This window comes from Gekko japonicus, unplaced genomic scaffold (assembly GCF_001447785.1).
Source record: "Gekko japonicus isolate JY-2015 unplaced genomic scaffold, Gekko_japonicus_V1.1 scaffold86, whole genome shotgun sequence".
In the NCBI taxonomy this organism is placed as follows: domain Eukaryota; kingdom Metazoa; phylum Chordata; class Lepidosauria; order Squamata; family Gekkonidae; genus Gekko; species Gekko japonicus.
Genome location: NW_015172005.1, coordinates 603,335 through 620,789, shown reverse-complemented (window position 1 = coordinate 620,789; position 17,455 = coordinate 603,335). Strand labels below are relative to the sequence as shown.

The window sequence follows — 17,455 nt, the reverse complement described above, 5'->3', positions numbered from 1 at the left end:
CCTCCCCCCCAGCCCCCCACAAATTTTCAAGAGGATTTTTGCCATTGACTTCAATGGCTCCATTGGTTATAATGGACCTGAATTTTTCGGGTTTCCCAAAAAATTTCGGATATCTATGCTTTACCGATATAGATATTCGGGTTTTTTCGGGTTTCCCGAAAAAATTTGCGTCCAGTAAACCCGAATCCGAATTTTTCCGATTTTTTTTTTTGCACACCCCTATCACCCAGGACAATCAGTCTAGGGTGATCTAACGCCCAGCCTAATATGGCCTCCAGCAGGGACGGCAGGCTACTGGCCGGTGCATTGGGCGGTCGGTACACCAAGTCAGATCGCCAAACTCTCCACAGCCTCCAGCATCGCGCCAACACATTCTAAGCCCACGATCTCCACAGACTGGAGCACCTTGAAGGAGTAAGCCTCCCAAATGAAGATAGCCACTCCTCCCCCCACCCCCTAGTCTGTGATTGGTGGAGGACCGAGTAACCGGGGGGGGGCAAGCTGAGTGAGAGCTACCGTCTCACCCTCCCTCACCCAGGTCTCGGTCACGCACGCCAGGTCTGCCTGTTCCAAAATAAAATCCCAAAGGGTTGAGGTTTTGTTGTTAATGGACCTGGCGTTGCACAGCACCAATGACGGAGGGGGGTTATCAATCCTAACCCCACTGCCGTCTACCCTTGGGATGAGCCGTAGGCTGGAAGGGCGCCAAGCCTTACTATTTCTCAGCGTCCTTCCCTTAGTACTTTGCCTAGGCCCACCGCTAAACTTCCCCCTCCCCCAGAGCACCGGAATCTGCTGCTCAGTCATAGTTGAATCACACTGGCCGCCTTCGTTATACTTCAGACGCCAGCTCCAGAGTCGACAAGAGGGTCTACACACCGCTCCTGAGCAGCAGGAGACCTACCTAGAGTAGACAACAGTGATCAGACCAATGGTATGACCCAGTATAAAGTGTCCCAATGCCGCTACGAAGTGTTGCTGTATCAGATGATTTATACAACCAAGCTGAGTAACCCAGGCAAGTTGGGCTGTAGTCTCACACCTCTCTGCAGGGCTCAGGCTGCCTCTTCTCATGACCCTACCCCACTGCCTGGCCATTGGCCTTTGTCTACCCTTTTCAGCTGCTCAAATACATTTGTGTGCCACACAGCCACTCACGTAGGGTACCAGGCACAGAGACAAGCAGAGAATCAAAGAGCATGTACTATTATTAGCTAGACATATCTAGACAAAATGTCTGACATTCTGAGCAGTAGGGTTGGTTCCCCCCCCCCCCCCATTATGAAATAAAAACATGAGGTGCCCTTTTCTGTAAACCCACCAAACTGGTCTTGTGGAGGTTCAAGACATGATCATATTGCCATTAGATCTCAACACACAATGATTCAGCCTCTTCTGGGCTAGGCACAATACGGACACATGAAGACTGGAATTCATTCGACACAAATTGGTTCAACAGAAGCAAACTTCTGGGATCAATATTCATCACTGTATTCAGTAACACCCCCGCCCCGATAAGCTACTTACATGGGGAAGAAGCTAGGCAGACCAGTGACTGAGTTAAGAGGTGTTTTAAACTGTCTGATATCCCATATTTTTAAGGTATCATCTCCTAGAAAATATAAAAAAATAAGATTTAACAGAGGACAACATAGGAAAAAAGCTTATTTCTTTACAATGCAGATAATTTATTTTCTAATGGCTTTCGCCCAAAGCTTGACAGGAGAAGCATTATCGAATAAACGTATAGCTATAATCCTCTTTACCCTAAAAAGGCATAAGTTACTATAATGCCAGGCCGTGCCATTACAGCAGAGCACATTTTGCCGTCAGAATTCCGCCACTGATCTGGCAGTGCAAAGGCCTTATAGTGCTGCTTAGTCCATGGAGTTTGAAGAAGAAGGGAAGATAGGACGATAAGAATGAAAGGATCCACATGTCACCCAAAAGCCAAATCAAATCCCTTTTCTGACAAAGCTCATAAGTAATTTGTCTGGTTTATTCACCGTCTGAGCATGTGAGAATGTAACTTGTGAGCCAGGCCTTTGATACAACTCTGTCAGCAATTCAGATAACAACTAACAAGCTATACCATAAAAGCTAATTGAATGAAGCATTTTTTTAAAAAATGTTCAGCGATGTGTCTGGCACCTCTTCAATTCTTCTTCACAGTATCAAACTGCAACCAAGGCTTCTTTGGCCTTGATGGACTAGGCCTTGACATGATCTTTGCTATGAAGAATTCATGGGATGCACGAGGGAGAAGTTGTCAGATGAGTTGTTACTTTTTAATTTTTTTAAAAAAAATACAATTTTGAAAGCCTTGTTCTGCATCATCTCAAACTCAGGGACAATCTCTCATTGGGAAGGACAGAGAGATGCTGTGAACATATCTAAGTGCAGAAAAATGTTAGCAGAAATACTTCTTTCTGAGCTTATCAATTCTGTATCACAGGGATTCAGCAAGAAAAGCTGAATTAAGCAGTAAACTAAAATGGTTGCTTCTTTCTACCTTAAGGCAAGCTGTTTATGATGTCATTTAGTAAACTACCTGATGGCTAAAGAAATTCTGCATCTTAATGAGTGAACTGGAACTCAAACTGAAATTCTGCATGCGAAGTACTACATAATTATTCTGCACAATAAGAGAAAAAAATGAAGCATGTCAAGTGACGAATAATGAAAAACAACAGAAAAAAGTTCTGAAAAGTCTCACAGTTGAAACATATGGAGATGTAACATACTGGACACTAGCTGGAAGCTTCAACTAGGATAAAGTGCATCAGCCAGACTGCTGACTGGTGTGGGATACACAGAAGATATTCTCAGTTTTATAAGAACCCCACTGGCTGCCCATGGAAAGATGCTACTTGACATCCATATATAATTCTAGCTAATGGAGATTGTCAGGTAAATACCACATGTCTGTCTGTGTGGAATATTGGTCTTTTCTTTTAATGTTTATGAGTAATTCTGAAAGCTTAGCCACCTCTGGTTTGACGTTATTAGACAATAATGAAGGTCTTTGCACCTCTGGCGCAAAGTACCCTCCAATCAAGTGTTGCACATGGGTTAGGGTCTTTTGAGTTGTGGCTCTATAAAATCAGTTACCCCCTGAGGCCAAATGTCAAAGGTCACATATAAGACAATATTTTGCCACTTCCTTCCATGTTATTGCTTGGAATGTATTAAACTTCTTGATTAGACTTGATTGCATGTTGACATAACGTATAGGCAACAGACATCCCAAGGTGGTGTGGGTGTTGCAAAGAACCCCAGCTACATTTATATTTTATTGGGAACAAAATCCATCACAATACAAGTGCATCAGGGTGCATAGCTGGAAGATAGTTCCATGGAGAACAGTGTTAATGAAACCTGCTTACAGGTAAGCAGAAGAAGGTGATTTACACTGGGAAGAGTCTGGACAAGATTAGGCATGTGGATTTTGGCAATTCAAAGCAGATGATGGGAACTGGCTGCATGCATGGCTTGTTGGACCGCCGACCAAGGGCGCACTAAAACCATCATTACCCCAGCTTTTCTATGTAAAGCAACAAGAGAGGTTAACTGCACAAAAATCACATAACGTCAACAGAAAGACCAGACACCTCTCATAATTAATTCAATCCCATTTTTATGATCAACCTAGTGACTTATTAGAGCATCACGTTTCATTACAGCATTACCAAAAAAAAACACCCCTCCAAAGATGCTTTTTAAAGTCCAGTTTTTGAGGTCAGAAGTGGATCTTTAAATATAGCTTTCTTGCACTGCTGTCAGAGTCAAACTTGGTTTTGACAGGAATGAAACTGGGAATCCTCACAAGCAGCTCTTCAGCTGTTCCCCTTTCTCCTCATGTCTGCAGCTGAGCTCTGTCTCTGCACTCTCATATCCGACAGACAAAGTGCATCATGCGGCAAAGAGATGCAATCACGGGGTTCTCTGGAAGTCCCTATTCCCCCAAACATGATCCCCCTCTTTGATCCCCGTGTTTAGCAGGTGTGCTAATCGAAGTCTGGTGCTGGTTACACATCTGCTTTTGTTGGTAAGAGTCCAGGGCAATACTAACATTATATAAAGCACAAATGTGCAATACTTCAGCGTGCATAAAAGTGGCTAAAATTAGGCTAACCCTACCTGGGACCGAGCAAGCCTTTCTCATACGTGGCGCTTCTAAAAAGTGGCACTGCAAGCTGCAGGTTAAAACCCAAAAGAGTTTCAAAATGATTTTGTATCAAAGTATGACATGTGGGATGCATAGTGATTTATTTATGATCAACCACCTGGCTGGCTACCTGTGACATTCTGGGGAAAGTTGAAGGCTGGAGCAGCAGAAAAAAGAAGATCAATGGAGGAATAAAAGAATCTTGAAAATTACAAAATGCAAATATCTTGGATGATGTCTGCAAAACCGAATGAATTACGCTTTAGGATCACTGGCAGGCAGAGATTTAAATGAAATGGAGAATTGTTTAGTCCCTTGGAGGCCAGAATGTGGCACACCACTGCGCAGAAGAAATAATATGGGATCAAAAACACGAGGCTGTCCCCCCCCCTCCAAGTAGGAGCTCCCTTGATGACCCCCCACAAAAGCCTACACACTGTGATGAGCAGTTCAATCTCTCTCGCGCTTCGGTGTCATTATGATAAGCACTTCCTTGCCCTCATCAGTGTTGCTCAGTGTGTGGGGGCAAATTTATTATGAGGACAGGATGCTGGTAAACTGAACTGCAATTTATGTGGGGGAGGGGGGCAGACACAGGAAATCTGACACAGGGTTGGCCAATATGGGAGGTCGCCAAGTGTTCCAGCAGTTCTGCTCTAGCTAAGTTCTGATCTAGCTGAGTTGCTGGGAGATCCAGGATCAGTTCTTTCCAAAATTAAAAATAAAAATAAAATCAAATAGCAACTGCACTGGGTTCTCATTCAGATCAATTTCCCCTCTATGGAGGGGGAGGGGATGTTGCCTCTAGAGGTGTTTAGGAGGCACTGCATGACCACTTCATAAACTATACCTTTTAATGGGGTATAGACTGTGGACATTTGTAGGGGTGCGTAAGGTTTTATTGGATACTGTTTGAATTTGTAAACTGCTTTGAGCTACGGCAAAGGTGAGGTATAAATATTTTAAAACATACATGGCTCTGCCAGTTATCATCCCTCCCTCCATCCTGTTATCCTGAATAAGGAAAAAGACAAACAGAGAGAGGCAGTTTTCCTTCCTTCCTTCCTTCCTTCCCCCCACCTAAGGCAGCCTACGTAATTCTCCTCCATTTTATCCTTACAACAAGAACCTTGTGAGATAGGTTAGGCTTAGAGTATATGATTGGCCCAAGAGCACCCAGCAAGCTTCCATGGCAAAGTGGGGATTCAAATCTGGTTCTCCCAGACATTCTTAACCACTGTCCCACGCTAATCCTTTGCAGGATTAATAAAAGCTGGCAAGGGGATCAGTTTTGAAACCATTTGGGAACTGCAGGTTACACACACACACACACACACACACACACACACACTCTCCTGCCATCACAGAACTTCCATTATCTTATTATTTTATGCACCCTGCTCTCGGTGGCTTACTATTAAGGCAATAAAGCAAAGCAACTAAACACAAAGCCAATATCATAACGGCCAGCATAAAATACACTTTGAGCAGTCTAAAATGCTGCAGATAAAATGATCCTCAGCAAGAGCCAGACCATAAAATGTTTAAAAACCTTAGTTTTGAGAGCCAGTTTGGTGTAGTGGTTAGGGGTGTGGTCTCTAACCTGGGAGAACCGGGTTTGAGTCCCCACTCCTCCACATGTAGCTGCGGGCGTCACCTTGGGTCAGTCACAAGAAATGCTCCCTCTAAACTGTGGAGTCTTGTGAGCAAAAATTCAACTTTGTGAGCTACTGGCATTAAAGCTCTGAGCGAGCGATTTGGCTACTGCATAAATTAGTTTGCTCTGGGGCCATCCTTCCTGAGCTAAGACAAAAATGTGTGAACCAGAAGCTAAAAAACTGTGAGCTAGCTCACACTAACTCAGCTTAGAGGGAACAATGGTCACAAGTCAAAGCTGTTCTCTCAAGAGCAGTCCTGGAAGAACTCTCAGCCCCACCTACTTCACAGTGTGTCTGTTGTGGGGAGGGGAAGGGAAAGGATATTGTAAGCCACTCTGAGACTCCTTCGAGTAGTGAAGGGCGGGGTATAAATCCAATCTCCCCCCCCCCTTCATTAACAGCCTGGGTAAAAAGGGATTTTTAGCCTGGCACCTGAAAGAAAACAAAGTAGGCTCCAGGCAAGTCTGATGGGGGAGGGCATTCATGAGGTGCCACCACTGAAAAAGCTTTCTTTCTAGTTTGCCACCCACCTCACCTCTGAAGGCAGAGGCACAGAGTGCAGGGCTTCAGAAGAGGATCTCGACTGGCAAACTAGACAATATGGGAGGAGGTGGTCCTTCAGGTATACTGGCCCCAAGCCATTTGTTAAATGTAAGAACCAGCACTTGGAATTATGCCCAAAAACACTGCAGATCTCTCAAAACAGGGGTGATATGATCCCTCTATCCAGTTGGCTCTCGCGCTTTGGAATAACTAACGTTTTGAAACACTTTTCAAAGGCAGCCCCACGTAAAGTGCATTACAGTAATCTCACCTGAATGTGATAAGAACATGGATCACTGTGACCAAATCACAGTTTTAGCTGTTCTTAATGTTCTGAGGAATGTTTTATGGATACCATTTTAAGCTGCTCAGTGTTGCTTCATATAGGTATTATGGCTTGTTCCCATACTGATATATTTTTTTTTGTTATTTTACCATTTTTAAAAAGCTTTGTGAGTTACCTTGAGCAGGTCCCTGGACGAGGTGGCATATATATTTTCCCAAATGAATAACAAAATAAACAAACCTAGTTCGGCCCTAAGAAGGCAGTGCCAAACTTCAGCCAAACTTGCATGCTATAAAATACGCAGGAGACAATTTGGTCACTTACCTCCTCGGCTGGCGAGAGCGGTGCCATCATAGGAAAATGTCAAGCATGACATGTCAGTGCCTGGAGCATGTGCCTGCCTGCAGTGGAACTTGGTGTGGACCTGTTTGCAAAGGAAATAAAATATTAATAAGCTGTGCTGCTTTGAGACTGTAAGCACCTGGTTCTCTTAGAACATCAAATGTTCCCTTACTGTATTTCTGGATGGGGGAAAAAATCCAAAGCAAGCAATTTTAAAATCAGAGTTGAGGGAGAGAGCAAATACACAGATGATGTCCATCAAATCTGGTAAAACACCTTTTATATGATTTAAGATCTTAAAGAAGTTGGGGAGGAAAGAAGTTGTACCACTTCCAAAGATTTTGTTTCACAGTCCAGAAAAATAATAATACATCTATGCAATATTAATACCCAAGCACAACTCCCTTTTAGGCTAGTTAAAAGGCAGATAATAGATGACTAAGAAACCAAAACACTTTTTATCAGGATATGGCATTCCCTTGCTACATTTATAAGGTTTAAGACAGGGAAAATACATCATTTGTCTTTTAGATGCATCCTGAAAGCAAGTGACACTTGGAAAACTGCACTGCACATGCCAAAAAAGAAGAAGTGTAAAAAAGTCTGGGTCCAAGATTAAGAACATAAGAACATAAGAGAAGCCAATGTTGGATCAGGCCAAAGGCCCATCCAGTCCAACACTCTGTCACAAAGTGGCCAAAAATTCCAGGTGCCATCAGGAGGTCCACCAGCGGGGCCCGGACACTAGAAGCCCTCCCACTGTTGACCCCCCCCCAAGCACCAAGACGACAGAGCATCACTTGCCCCAGAGTCCCTATCTATACCTTGTGGCTAATAGCCACTGATGGACCTCTGCTCCATATCTAATTCCCTTTTGAAGCCGTCCATGCTTGTAGCCGCCACCACTTCCTGTGGCAGTGAATTCCATGTGTTAATCACTCTTTGGGTGAAGAAGTTCTTCCTTTTATCCGTTCTAACCCGACCACTCAGCAATTTCATTGAGTGCCCACGAGTCCTTGTATTGTGAGAAGGGAGAAAAGTACCTCTTTCTCTACCTGCTCTATCCCATGCATAATCTTATAAACCTCGATTCAGATGAAGTTTTTTGAATCTGAATGATATTTGGTTGTAGCAAAATAAGAATTTTCAAGGACCAACTCTACTTGCATGCACCTGCCTGGGACTTAAAATATAGTTTATGCCTTTTTACTTCACATGCCCATACTACAGTGAAGCGACACTAGACATGTGACAGGGCTTTTTCAGCTGTGGCACCCAGACTTTGGAACTCCTTGTTCAAGGAAACTCATCTACTCACTTAAAGCCTTCTGGAGATTTGTAAAATGGTTTTATTCCAGAAAGGTTCATGGGAACGAAGTTCATGTAGTTTCATGGGAACAAAGAACCATTCCAGGAACAGGTTTGCCCAAGGGCCATTTTAGATGTGAACACTGCAAGTGTTACAAGCTAACTCAAAATATGAAAAGTTTTATGAATCCCTTTGACAAAAAAGAATATGTTCTAAATAACTTCACAACATGCAATTCAGATATGATTATATATGCCATCAGACATTCTTGCAATAAGATATAAGTAGGGAAAACCTCTAGAAAATTAAAGACTCTTATAACAGAACAAAGGAGCAACCTACTTCACAAAATAGTTGGTGCATCTTTGGTACAACATTTTATGGGAAAAGAAAATGGACCCACAGATTTCATTTTTGGGGGTTTATCTAAATCTTACTATCATGATGAAAAAGTCCTGTTTAAGGCTGCAGACTTTGGCTCCTCATGGGTTAAACTCTGATCTGGGACTTCTGACCTTGCTCAGGTAATTGCTGTATGTATTAAGAACACTGCATCATTCTCCGCTGTAAAAGAATTTAACTGTTGTGGACAGTTCCAGCTCTAGGTGAATGTTCTGGTCAGTGTTTATTTCATATATTATATATTTTCACTGCTTTGCTTCATGTCCAATGTAAACTTAATTTATCTTATATTGTATATTGACCAATATGTATCTATTTCTGAAATTAATTTTGATCCTGTCTTTCTTATACTAATAATTTTAAAATAACTGTCATTAAGGGGTCTTTCTATTATCTGTATTAAATATAAAATTATGTTTTTATAGATCCCCCATGATGAAGCCTGCATGGCGAAATGCATAGGGACTTTGTATAATAAATCAGTCATCTATCACCTGGGATTTTTTCCTTTTAGTTCTGTTCGCTACAATTTATAGACAGCTTCAAGATGGGATTGGGTAAACATATGGAACAGAGGTCCATCAGTGGCTCTTAGCCACAAGGTATAGATGGAGCATTATGTCTGGGGCAGTGATGCTGTTTATTCTTGGTGCTTTGGGGGCAATAATGGGAGGGCTTCTGGAATTCTGAACCTACTAGTGGACCTCCTGATGCCACCTGGATTTGGCCACTGTGTGATACCAACTGTTGGAATGGATAGGCCACTAGCCTGATCCAACATGGCTTCTCTTATGTTTTTAAGATAGCTGAAGAAGTGTGCATGCACACCAATGCTTACACCTTGAATAAAACTTTGTTGGTCTTAAAGGTGCCACTGGACTTGAACTTTGTTCTACTTTTTTCTTAATTACTTCAGGTATTCCACTATTGTTGCAAATATGTCAATGGGCGAAAAAATCAAGGCAAGATGTACCAACTGACCGGTTATCCATAAAAGACACGATTAAAAAACTTCAATAATATTGACTGTTTTCTCTCTTTTCCCCAAGGTGGCTTCCAATAAAAGTTGCACTGAAAGTCAAGCAGCCAAAAATACTTTCTGGGAAAATGATGTTTCAACAACTATGAGAAATCTCAACCTAATAGTTTTTTTTAAAAAAATGAAATCCCATCTAGAACATTTGGATGTCTTAAGTTTTTATATCTGAGAACAATAATGCAAATTGGCCAACTTAAGACAATAAATATCACTAATAAAAATAAAAGTACCTGGAGAGCATTCAGCTGGCCTTTCATTGTGTTTATGTAAAAATGCTAACACACATTAAAGTAGTAAATCCTCACCATTCTTTCTACATTGTGCTTTCAATCATGAGCAAAAAAAATTAACCTTTCACTTTGCTAATATTTCAGAAATCCAACCCTGTGATGCGCCCTAGAAACATGACTGCTTCTTATATTTTTTGTAACTGAAAAAATTATACTCCATTTCTTAGTGGGAACAGTCTAGAAATTGTCCAAAAATGAATAAAACTATTAAAATCTACTATTATAAATATACAACAATACAAACATCAGCAGAGATCCCACATAAATAATCAAAATCAACAGAAATAACCAGTCAACAGAACAACACAGCAAAAGGACAATCAGAAATATAAAAAAACCATTAGAACTTTGTTTACAACTAAATGCCACTTAGCAAAGAGAGCTAAAGGGTTCGAACCCCACACCGACCCAACATGTAATTAAAGTTACTTTTTATACTATTTAATGAAAAGAAGAATGTAATTTAACCGGATCTTTAACCATCTTCCTGCACTATTACGACCTGTGACTTGAGAAAGAAATGAATGCAGGGTGCAGATGTCTATGATCACGACACAATCATGTATCCAGTTCCAAACTTAGCTTAGGGTGGACCAAAGGGGGAAGGTACAGAGAAAGAGATATTTCTTCACATCTGGGGGAAACTCCCAGATTAAAAAAAAAAAAGATTAAGGTGTTTTAAAAAAGCCATCATCAAACCAAAGATGCCACATGAGATCCCAGCAACCCCTTTTGTGGAGGCTTTTGACAGAGGGAGGGGAGAAAGTGGAGCCAGGGGTCATTTTCTGCAGGAGCGCACAGGAGCGGAACTCCGGCAGTAAAGAGCCCAAGGGGTGGGCAAATTAATCAAGCCCCGCCCCCTGCTCCCAGCAGCCCTCAGTCAGAGCAAGAAGCAGCCAGGTAAGTTGCAGAGCCCCCCCCCCCGTCCGGCCCCCTGGTCCAAAACAGTCCAGTGGCACCTTTAAGAGCAAGTTTTATTCAGGTACAAGCTCTCCCTCCTCTGCGAGGAAAGATCTGCACGTTCTCCCCCCCCCCAATAGCTAGCTATCCAAAACAGACCAGTGGAGCCTGAGTGGTGGGTGTTGCCTTCTGACACACTTCCGGTGATGTCAGGGGGGTTGGCATACGCTAATGAGTTATGCTAATGAGCTCCTGCACCTCTTTTTCTACGAAATGACCCCTGGTGGAGACAGAGAGGGAAGCAGCGACAAGAGGCTTGGAAGGTGGGTGAGCAGTGAAAAGAGGGTGAGAAAGCAGCAGTAGTGTCAGGAGATCTGGGCAAAGGAGAAAGCTAGGTGGGGAGGAAGAAAAGGTGGCAAAGGGAAGGGAAGGGAGAAAGTAGCCGTGGCAGGATTGGTGGAAGGAAGAAACAGAAATGGCAGGGTTGGGGATGGAGGAAGAATGAAAGCAGAGGCCAATAAGAGGGTGGGAGGCCAACAAGCTGAGAGGAAACAGAGGCCAGTGAGACAGGTGGGATTATGAGTCTCTTACGAGTTCTTACGAGTTCCCCTCTAGTGTATATATGAAGACTGCAATTCAGCACGTAGCTAGGTTATGTCGCCCTCTAAAACAACTCAGAACACTTCAGTTGGTACAAAACATTGCTTAATTACTGACCAGCTCTAGCAAGCATGAGCGCGTATCACTTGTGCTTTAACAGTACTGAGTGCCTATTTCCTTTCAGGTTCAGTTCAAGGTGCTCGTTGTTCCTTTTAAAACCCTTCATGACCTGGGACCCACATATTTGAAGGACTGCCTCTCCTGGTATGAACTTGCACATCACATTAGGTACATTCAGCATCTGCTATTTGTCCCCGCCCTACGTGGCCTCGACCAGAAATTGGGACTTTTTCTTATGTTGCACTAGCCCTCTGGAATAGCCTGCCGAAGGCTCCATGGAAGGTTTGTCTTACTTATTCTATTTAGAGATCTATACCTTGCTTTTCTCCAAATGGGGATCCAAACCAGTTTACAATATCACTCTGCCCTCTTTCGCTTTATCCTGCTTCGCTATTGTCTTTCAGAAGTTTGTAAGACATTTATTTTTTCAAAGAGTGTCCTGTTAATATTGAGGGTAATTAGCTTTGTTTTACTGTTCAACAGTTTTGCCTGTGTTTGAATGATAAAATGCTCATTTTTGTGGGCTTTGGGGTTTTGATGCTTGGATTTTTATTCTGCATAGTTCTTGTCTGGATTGCTTCCTGCTACTATGTGCTTTCTGCTAGTCACCATCTCGAGCTCTTTGCCTTAAATAAAAAGAAATTAGATTCTTACAAAATAAAATAAATTCAGGTGGGTAGCCATGTTGATCTGACACAACAGAACAAAGTTTGAGTCCAGTGGCACCTTTAAGACCAACAAAGGTTAACTTAATTAATGAGCAACGAGCACCTTGAGAGGCAGTTTGGTGTAGTGGTTAAGTGGACTCTAATCTGGGAGAACCAGGTTTGATTCCCCACTCCTCCACTTACACCTGCTGATGTGACCTTGGGTCAGTCACAAGCTCTGGCACAGCTGTCCTTGAAAAAGAGCAGTTTGTGTCAGAGTTCTCTCAGCCCCACCCACTTCACAGGGTGTCTGTTGTGGGGAGGAGAAGGGAAAGGAGTTTGTAAGCCGCTCTGAGACTCCCAAGTAAAGGGCGGGGTATAAATCCAATCTCTTCTTCTTCTTCTTAATTAAACTCTGTTGGTCTTAAAAGTGTCACTGGACTCAAACTTTGTTCTACAGAAAAATAAAGTTCAATTGTGCCTCCCCACTGTGCCAGATTATATACAGTTATTTTTTTATAATATTTGTACCCCACTTCCTTTCCTCAGACTCGAGGGGCTTCTACATTACACATAAGCAGGCACACAAAACTGCATCTCACTCTGTATCCTGGGAAGAAAAATATAGTTGGTTTTAGGAAGACAGTTATTCCACGGACGTCTCTGGTTTCAGTCTGAGAAGCATCACTACAACTCATACGTTAAATAAAACACAACTGGAGAATGCTCCATCCTTTCACCAGCCTCTCTGCCTAGTTTCAATATTTGCTGAAAACAAACCTCATATAGTAGCAACATCATGTTTCCCATTTTTCTTTTGCAAGAGGATCCATTATAATTCTAGCAAAGGTAACAATCGCAACTGCAGTGTTGGTGAGAAATAGAACTAGAATGTGAACACTCAGCAATAATTCATTTTTTTACCACAAGCAATTATGTCTGAAGGCACTCTGTGCTGCAACACCACAATATATCACTGTTCTAACGACCTGCTTTAATTCTGCTTCCTTTGCCATAGTAAGGCAATTGAGCTAAGACTAGGGAGATTGGATCAAGACACATTATGAATAAAGCATCAGCCAAGTGTCCCACACCCCCAGAAGGTCGGTAGCTCGGCAGTTCGAGACCTTAGTGCCGTGTGACGGAGCGAGCTCCCGTCTCTGGCCCGAGCTCCTGCCACCTTAGCAGTTCGAAAGCAAGAAAGCAAGAAATTGCTGGCCACATGATCACGGAAAAAGTCTTCGGACAGCTCTGGGTCTTCGGCTTGGAAACAGAGATGAGCACCGCCCCTTAGAGTCGGATTCGACTGGCTTTCAAGCAAGGGAAACCTTTACTAATGAATTTGCAATCCCGGGGAAAGACAGGGACAGGGAAAAGAAAGCATAAACTATGCAAATGCCTGTAGTCATGATGGAGGGGACAGAGGGAGGTCTGAATTTTGCCAGGAAGCCAGGGAAATGTTTACCTTTCTGTAGGATGCTTTTCAGTGCCATACAAACTGACTGGGTCAATGTTATTATAGTGTCCCCCATTTCCCAACAAAATGGAACTAGCAAGAAAACTGATATTCTAAAGCAAATTTCAGGACAGAAATGATATTACAATGGTTAATATATGATTTGCAAAATAAATACATTTTAAAAAAAGAAATGTTTCATATCATTTTAGCTCCTGCCTTTAGGGCTGCCAAATCCCCCCGGGGGGTGGATTTCCCCCCCGCTTTGGAGGCCCGATGTCTGCCCCCGCGGAATCGGGCCCCGGGGGAAACCCCACTCTCACGTGCACGTCACTTCCCTGTGACGTCATGACGCCGGGCACGCTGGGGGCGAGGCACAGTCATTTGAGGGGAAAACATAGTTTTCCCCTCAAATGGCTGTGCCCCGCCCCCAGCGTGCCCGGCGTCATGACGTCACAGGGAAGTGATGTGCATGTGGCGGGGGGGGGCAAAGCGCGCACGCGCACACACCAGGAGCGAACTTAAAGTCCCCCGCCGGCAGGTAAGTCCAGACTTGGCAACCCTACCTGCCTTACACCTTGTTGCTCAGAGCTGGCTTCTTCAGCAATTTACTTTTGGGGTGGAATCCTACTAATCAAGGGAGTTCTAAAGTATTTCTAACATTCTGAGTCTCACAAGTTAAGGCCATTTTAACAGACTCATGAAGAAGGAAACACAAGCCCCCCAGAACTTAATTGAAAGATGTTAAGAGTTATTATTTTGAAATGCCAGCCTTTAAAGGACAAAATCTGGAATACATACAGCGCATTTGGTCTCTGCTCCTAGGGTATGTTTCTCATTATTCTGTGAAACACCCAAGATTTAATAGCCGTACTAACAGTCCAGACTTGAAAGTCATTACTCCAGTAATTCTTCAGTCTCGTATTTTGAGGTGGGTCGTGTGTAAAGTAGGGCTGGCCCAACGTTTTTGGCTTTTGGTACCCACTTCTAAAAGCCCAGACTAGCCTTATCTCATCAGCGCTTGGAAGCTAAGCAGGGTCAGCCTGGGTCTACTACTTGGATGGGAGACCACCAAGGAAGGCAGGGGCTGCCTTGCAGAGGAACGGAAGATTTGCCTTCACTTACTGTCCAGGAGTGGGGCAGGCCTTACTTCCAAGTTAGGCTCCTCCTCTCTGAAAGCAGGGTCGAGCAGCCAAATTCAATCCCGGAGGGGAGGGGCTTGCCCAGGGATCTCCAGTCCATCTCCAATCCTTGACTCCCACAACAATAACTATATATAGAGAGAAGACTCCCTCTCAAAGCTGTCTTAATGCACATGGAACCGTAACACGTTAGAAAAGTAACATTAACTCCAGAAAAAAATCACTTGGTACTAACTGTCTAGTTTTGCCCTAGTTTTACTTCTTATCTACTGGGAGAAATTGCCATTCAGACTCTCCAGCAGACCTCCAACGCTCCAGAAGCCATCCCAAGGAAAAATTCGAGTGGACTGCCCTGCTCCTGGACCACCAAGAAGGAAGCTTCATGGTAAGTGAAGACAAATCTTCCATTCTCTGGTGGTCCTGGGAGTGGGGCAGTCCTTGCTTTGGGGACATAACAAAGCAGCGAGCCCTGGGGCGGGTTGACCGGCTTCAAGACCTAGAGGGTGTGCTGCAGAACCCTCCTGCCAAAGGCTGCCTTGGCAGGTGCCATCTTGTCTATTCTGTCGTGATTACTACCTTTCTAGGGGGGAATCCCAACTGTGGTATCTCCTGTGCCTGCCTGAGGGACCTGCTGCAGAGCTGCTGCTTGGTTTGGATTCCTGCATGGCCTTCCTAATCTCTCTTCGCATCTCTGTCCTGATCCATGCCAGGAGGTTTGCTTCAGCATCCTCCCCTGACAAGTCCATGTCCTGGATCCTTTTGCCCTCCCCAGCCTTTTGGGAAGCCGGGATGGAAGTGGAAGCTGGAGAGCTCACTCTCTAGGCCTTGGGAGGTGGCTAGGCCCACCTTCATTGCCATTTCCCACCAAAACACCATGCTTCCCGCCAAAGGGGAAAGTGAAAGCAGTCACTCCTGTAAGGGAACAAGGGGACAAAATGGCTTCCTCCCTCACTAAGACCAACAGGAACTGAGCAGTCCTCTGTCCCCTGTCTTCCAAATGACCTCCCCCCTCCACTGCTAGGCTGACCTTACTGCAGTTCAGACGGGGTCAATGGGCTGGAGCGGCTCCTCCAACAATCCAGGCGATTGTTGTAGCCTGTAGAAGCACGGCTGTGACAATCAGCGCTCACAAACAGGCTGCTGCTGACTCTACTGTGCCCTTGGTCCTAGGGTTGCCAGCCTCCAGGTGGAGCCTGGGGATCTCCCGCTGTTACGACTGATCCCCAGCCGACAGAGATCAGCTCCCCTGGAGAAAATGGCTGCTTTGAAGGGGGGACTCTATGGCATTGTACTATGCTGAGCCCCCTCCCTTCCCCAAACCCCGCCCTCTCCTGGCTCCACCCCCAAAGACTCCAGGTATTTTCCAACCCAGACTTGGCAACCCTACTTGGTCCACTAGAGGAGGGTGCTCCCAGCCCAAAGGCTGGAGACCTCAGTGGGAGTCTGCGGCTGAGACCTTGGCACTTGGGAGCTCTGAGGGCTGTTGGCTTTCCAAGATGCTCACCACTGCTCCATTGCGGAGAAAGGGGGACCAACCAGCCCTTCCCTTCCCTTGCGAGCCTTCTTCCTGCCTTCCGACTGAAGACATACTACTGGGATCTCTGAGCTCAAAAGAAGCACCACCACTGTCCTACTCCAAAAGCAGGGCTGAAAAGACTGGGGATCCCTGGGCCAGCCCCTCCCCTCCTGGATCAAATCCAGCTGCTCAACCCTGCTTCTGGAGAGGAGGAGCCTAACCGGAAAGTGAGGATTGCCCCACTCCCAGGACCACTGGAGAAGGCAATGTCAAACCTCTGCTTATCTCTTGCTCTAAAGACCCCACGAGGTGGAACTTCATGGGGTTGCCACGACTCAATTGTGATTCGGCGGCAAGATCTAGGCCAATTACATTTATTTTTACACTCTCTCCCTCCCCCCACCTTATCTCATATGCCAAACAGCATAACAGCAGCACACTGAATGATCCAGAGTTGACTGAATGTGACTGTCGCACTTACCTCCTCAGAAGAGTCTACAATACAGTTTGGTGTAGTGGTGTGGTGCAGTGGTGAACTGTGTGGACTCTAATTTGATTCCCCACTCCTCCACTTGCAGCTGCTGGATGACTTTAAGCAAGCCATAGTTCTGACAAGAGCTGTCCTTGAAAGGGCAGTTCTCAAGAGAGCTCTCTCAGCCCCACCTACCTCAGAGGGTGTCTGTTGTGGGGAGGGGGAGGGAAAGGAGTAAGCCGTTCTGAGACTCCGAGAGAAGGGCAGGTTATAAATAAATCCCCCCCCTCCTCATGGAATACAGGGGTTATTGCCCAGTGGATGAGCTGCTAAGCTATCTCTGTGTCCAGAGATGCAGGCAGCAGCTCTCTCCCTGAGACCTTGCTTTGGCTCCCCAGTTTTCTAGTTTACTTTTCTATTTCAGCTAGCTGTGCGTGCTCTCAGATGGTGGACTCACTACCACTGAGAATGCAGAGGCCTTTCCAGAGGCCTTTCCACACTGGGCGATTCTCCGGTTTTCCCTTCCCATTCCCTTGCACCTCCCCACCACTAGAGGGTTTTCACT

At 44.6% G+C, this 17,455-nt stretch overlaps 1 protein-coding gene across 1 annotated transcript in view; it reads right to left on the bottom strand.

The window, feature by feature from the left end:
- WDR70 (WD repeat domain 70) overlaps window positions 1-17,455 on the bottom strand; it is a 161,566-nt gene that overhangs the window by 40,598 nt on the left and 103,513 nt on the right. Inside the window, exons 11-12 of the mRNA XM_015420162.1 lie at window positions 6,980-7,079; window positions 1,528-1,612 (exon numbers count right to left, since the gene is read on the bottom strand). Of these exons, the coding sequence (XP_015275648.1) occupies window positions 1,528-1,612; window positions 6,980-7,079 (185 nt within the window). The remainder of the gene's footprint in view (window positions 1-1,527; window positions 1,613-6,979; window positions 7,080-17,455) is intronic.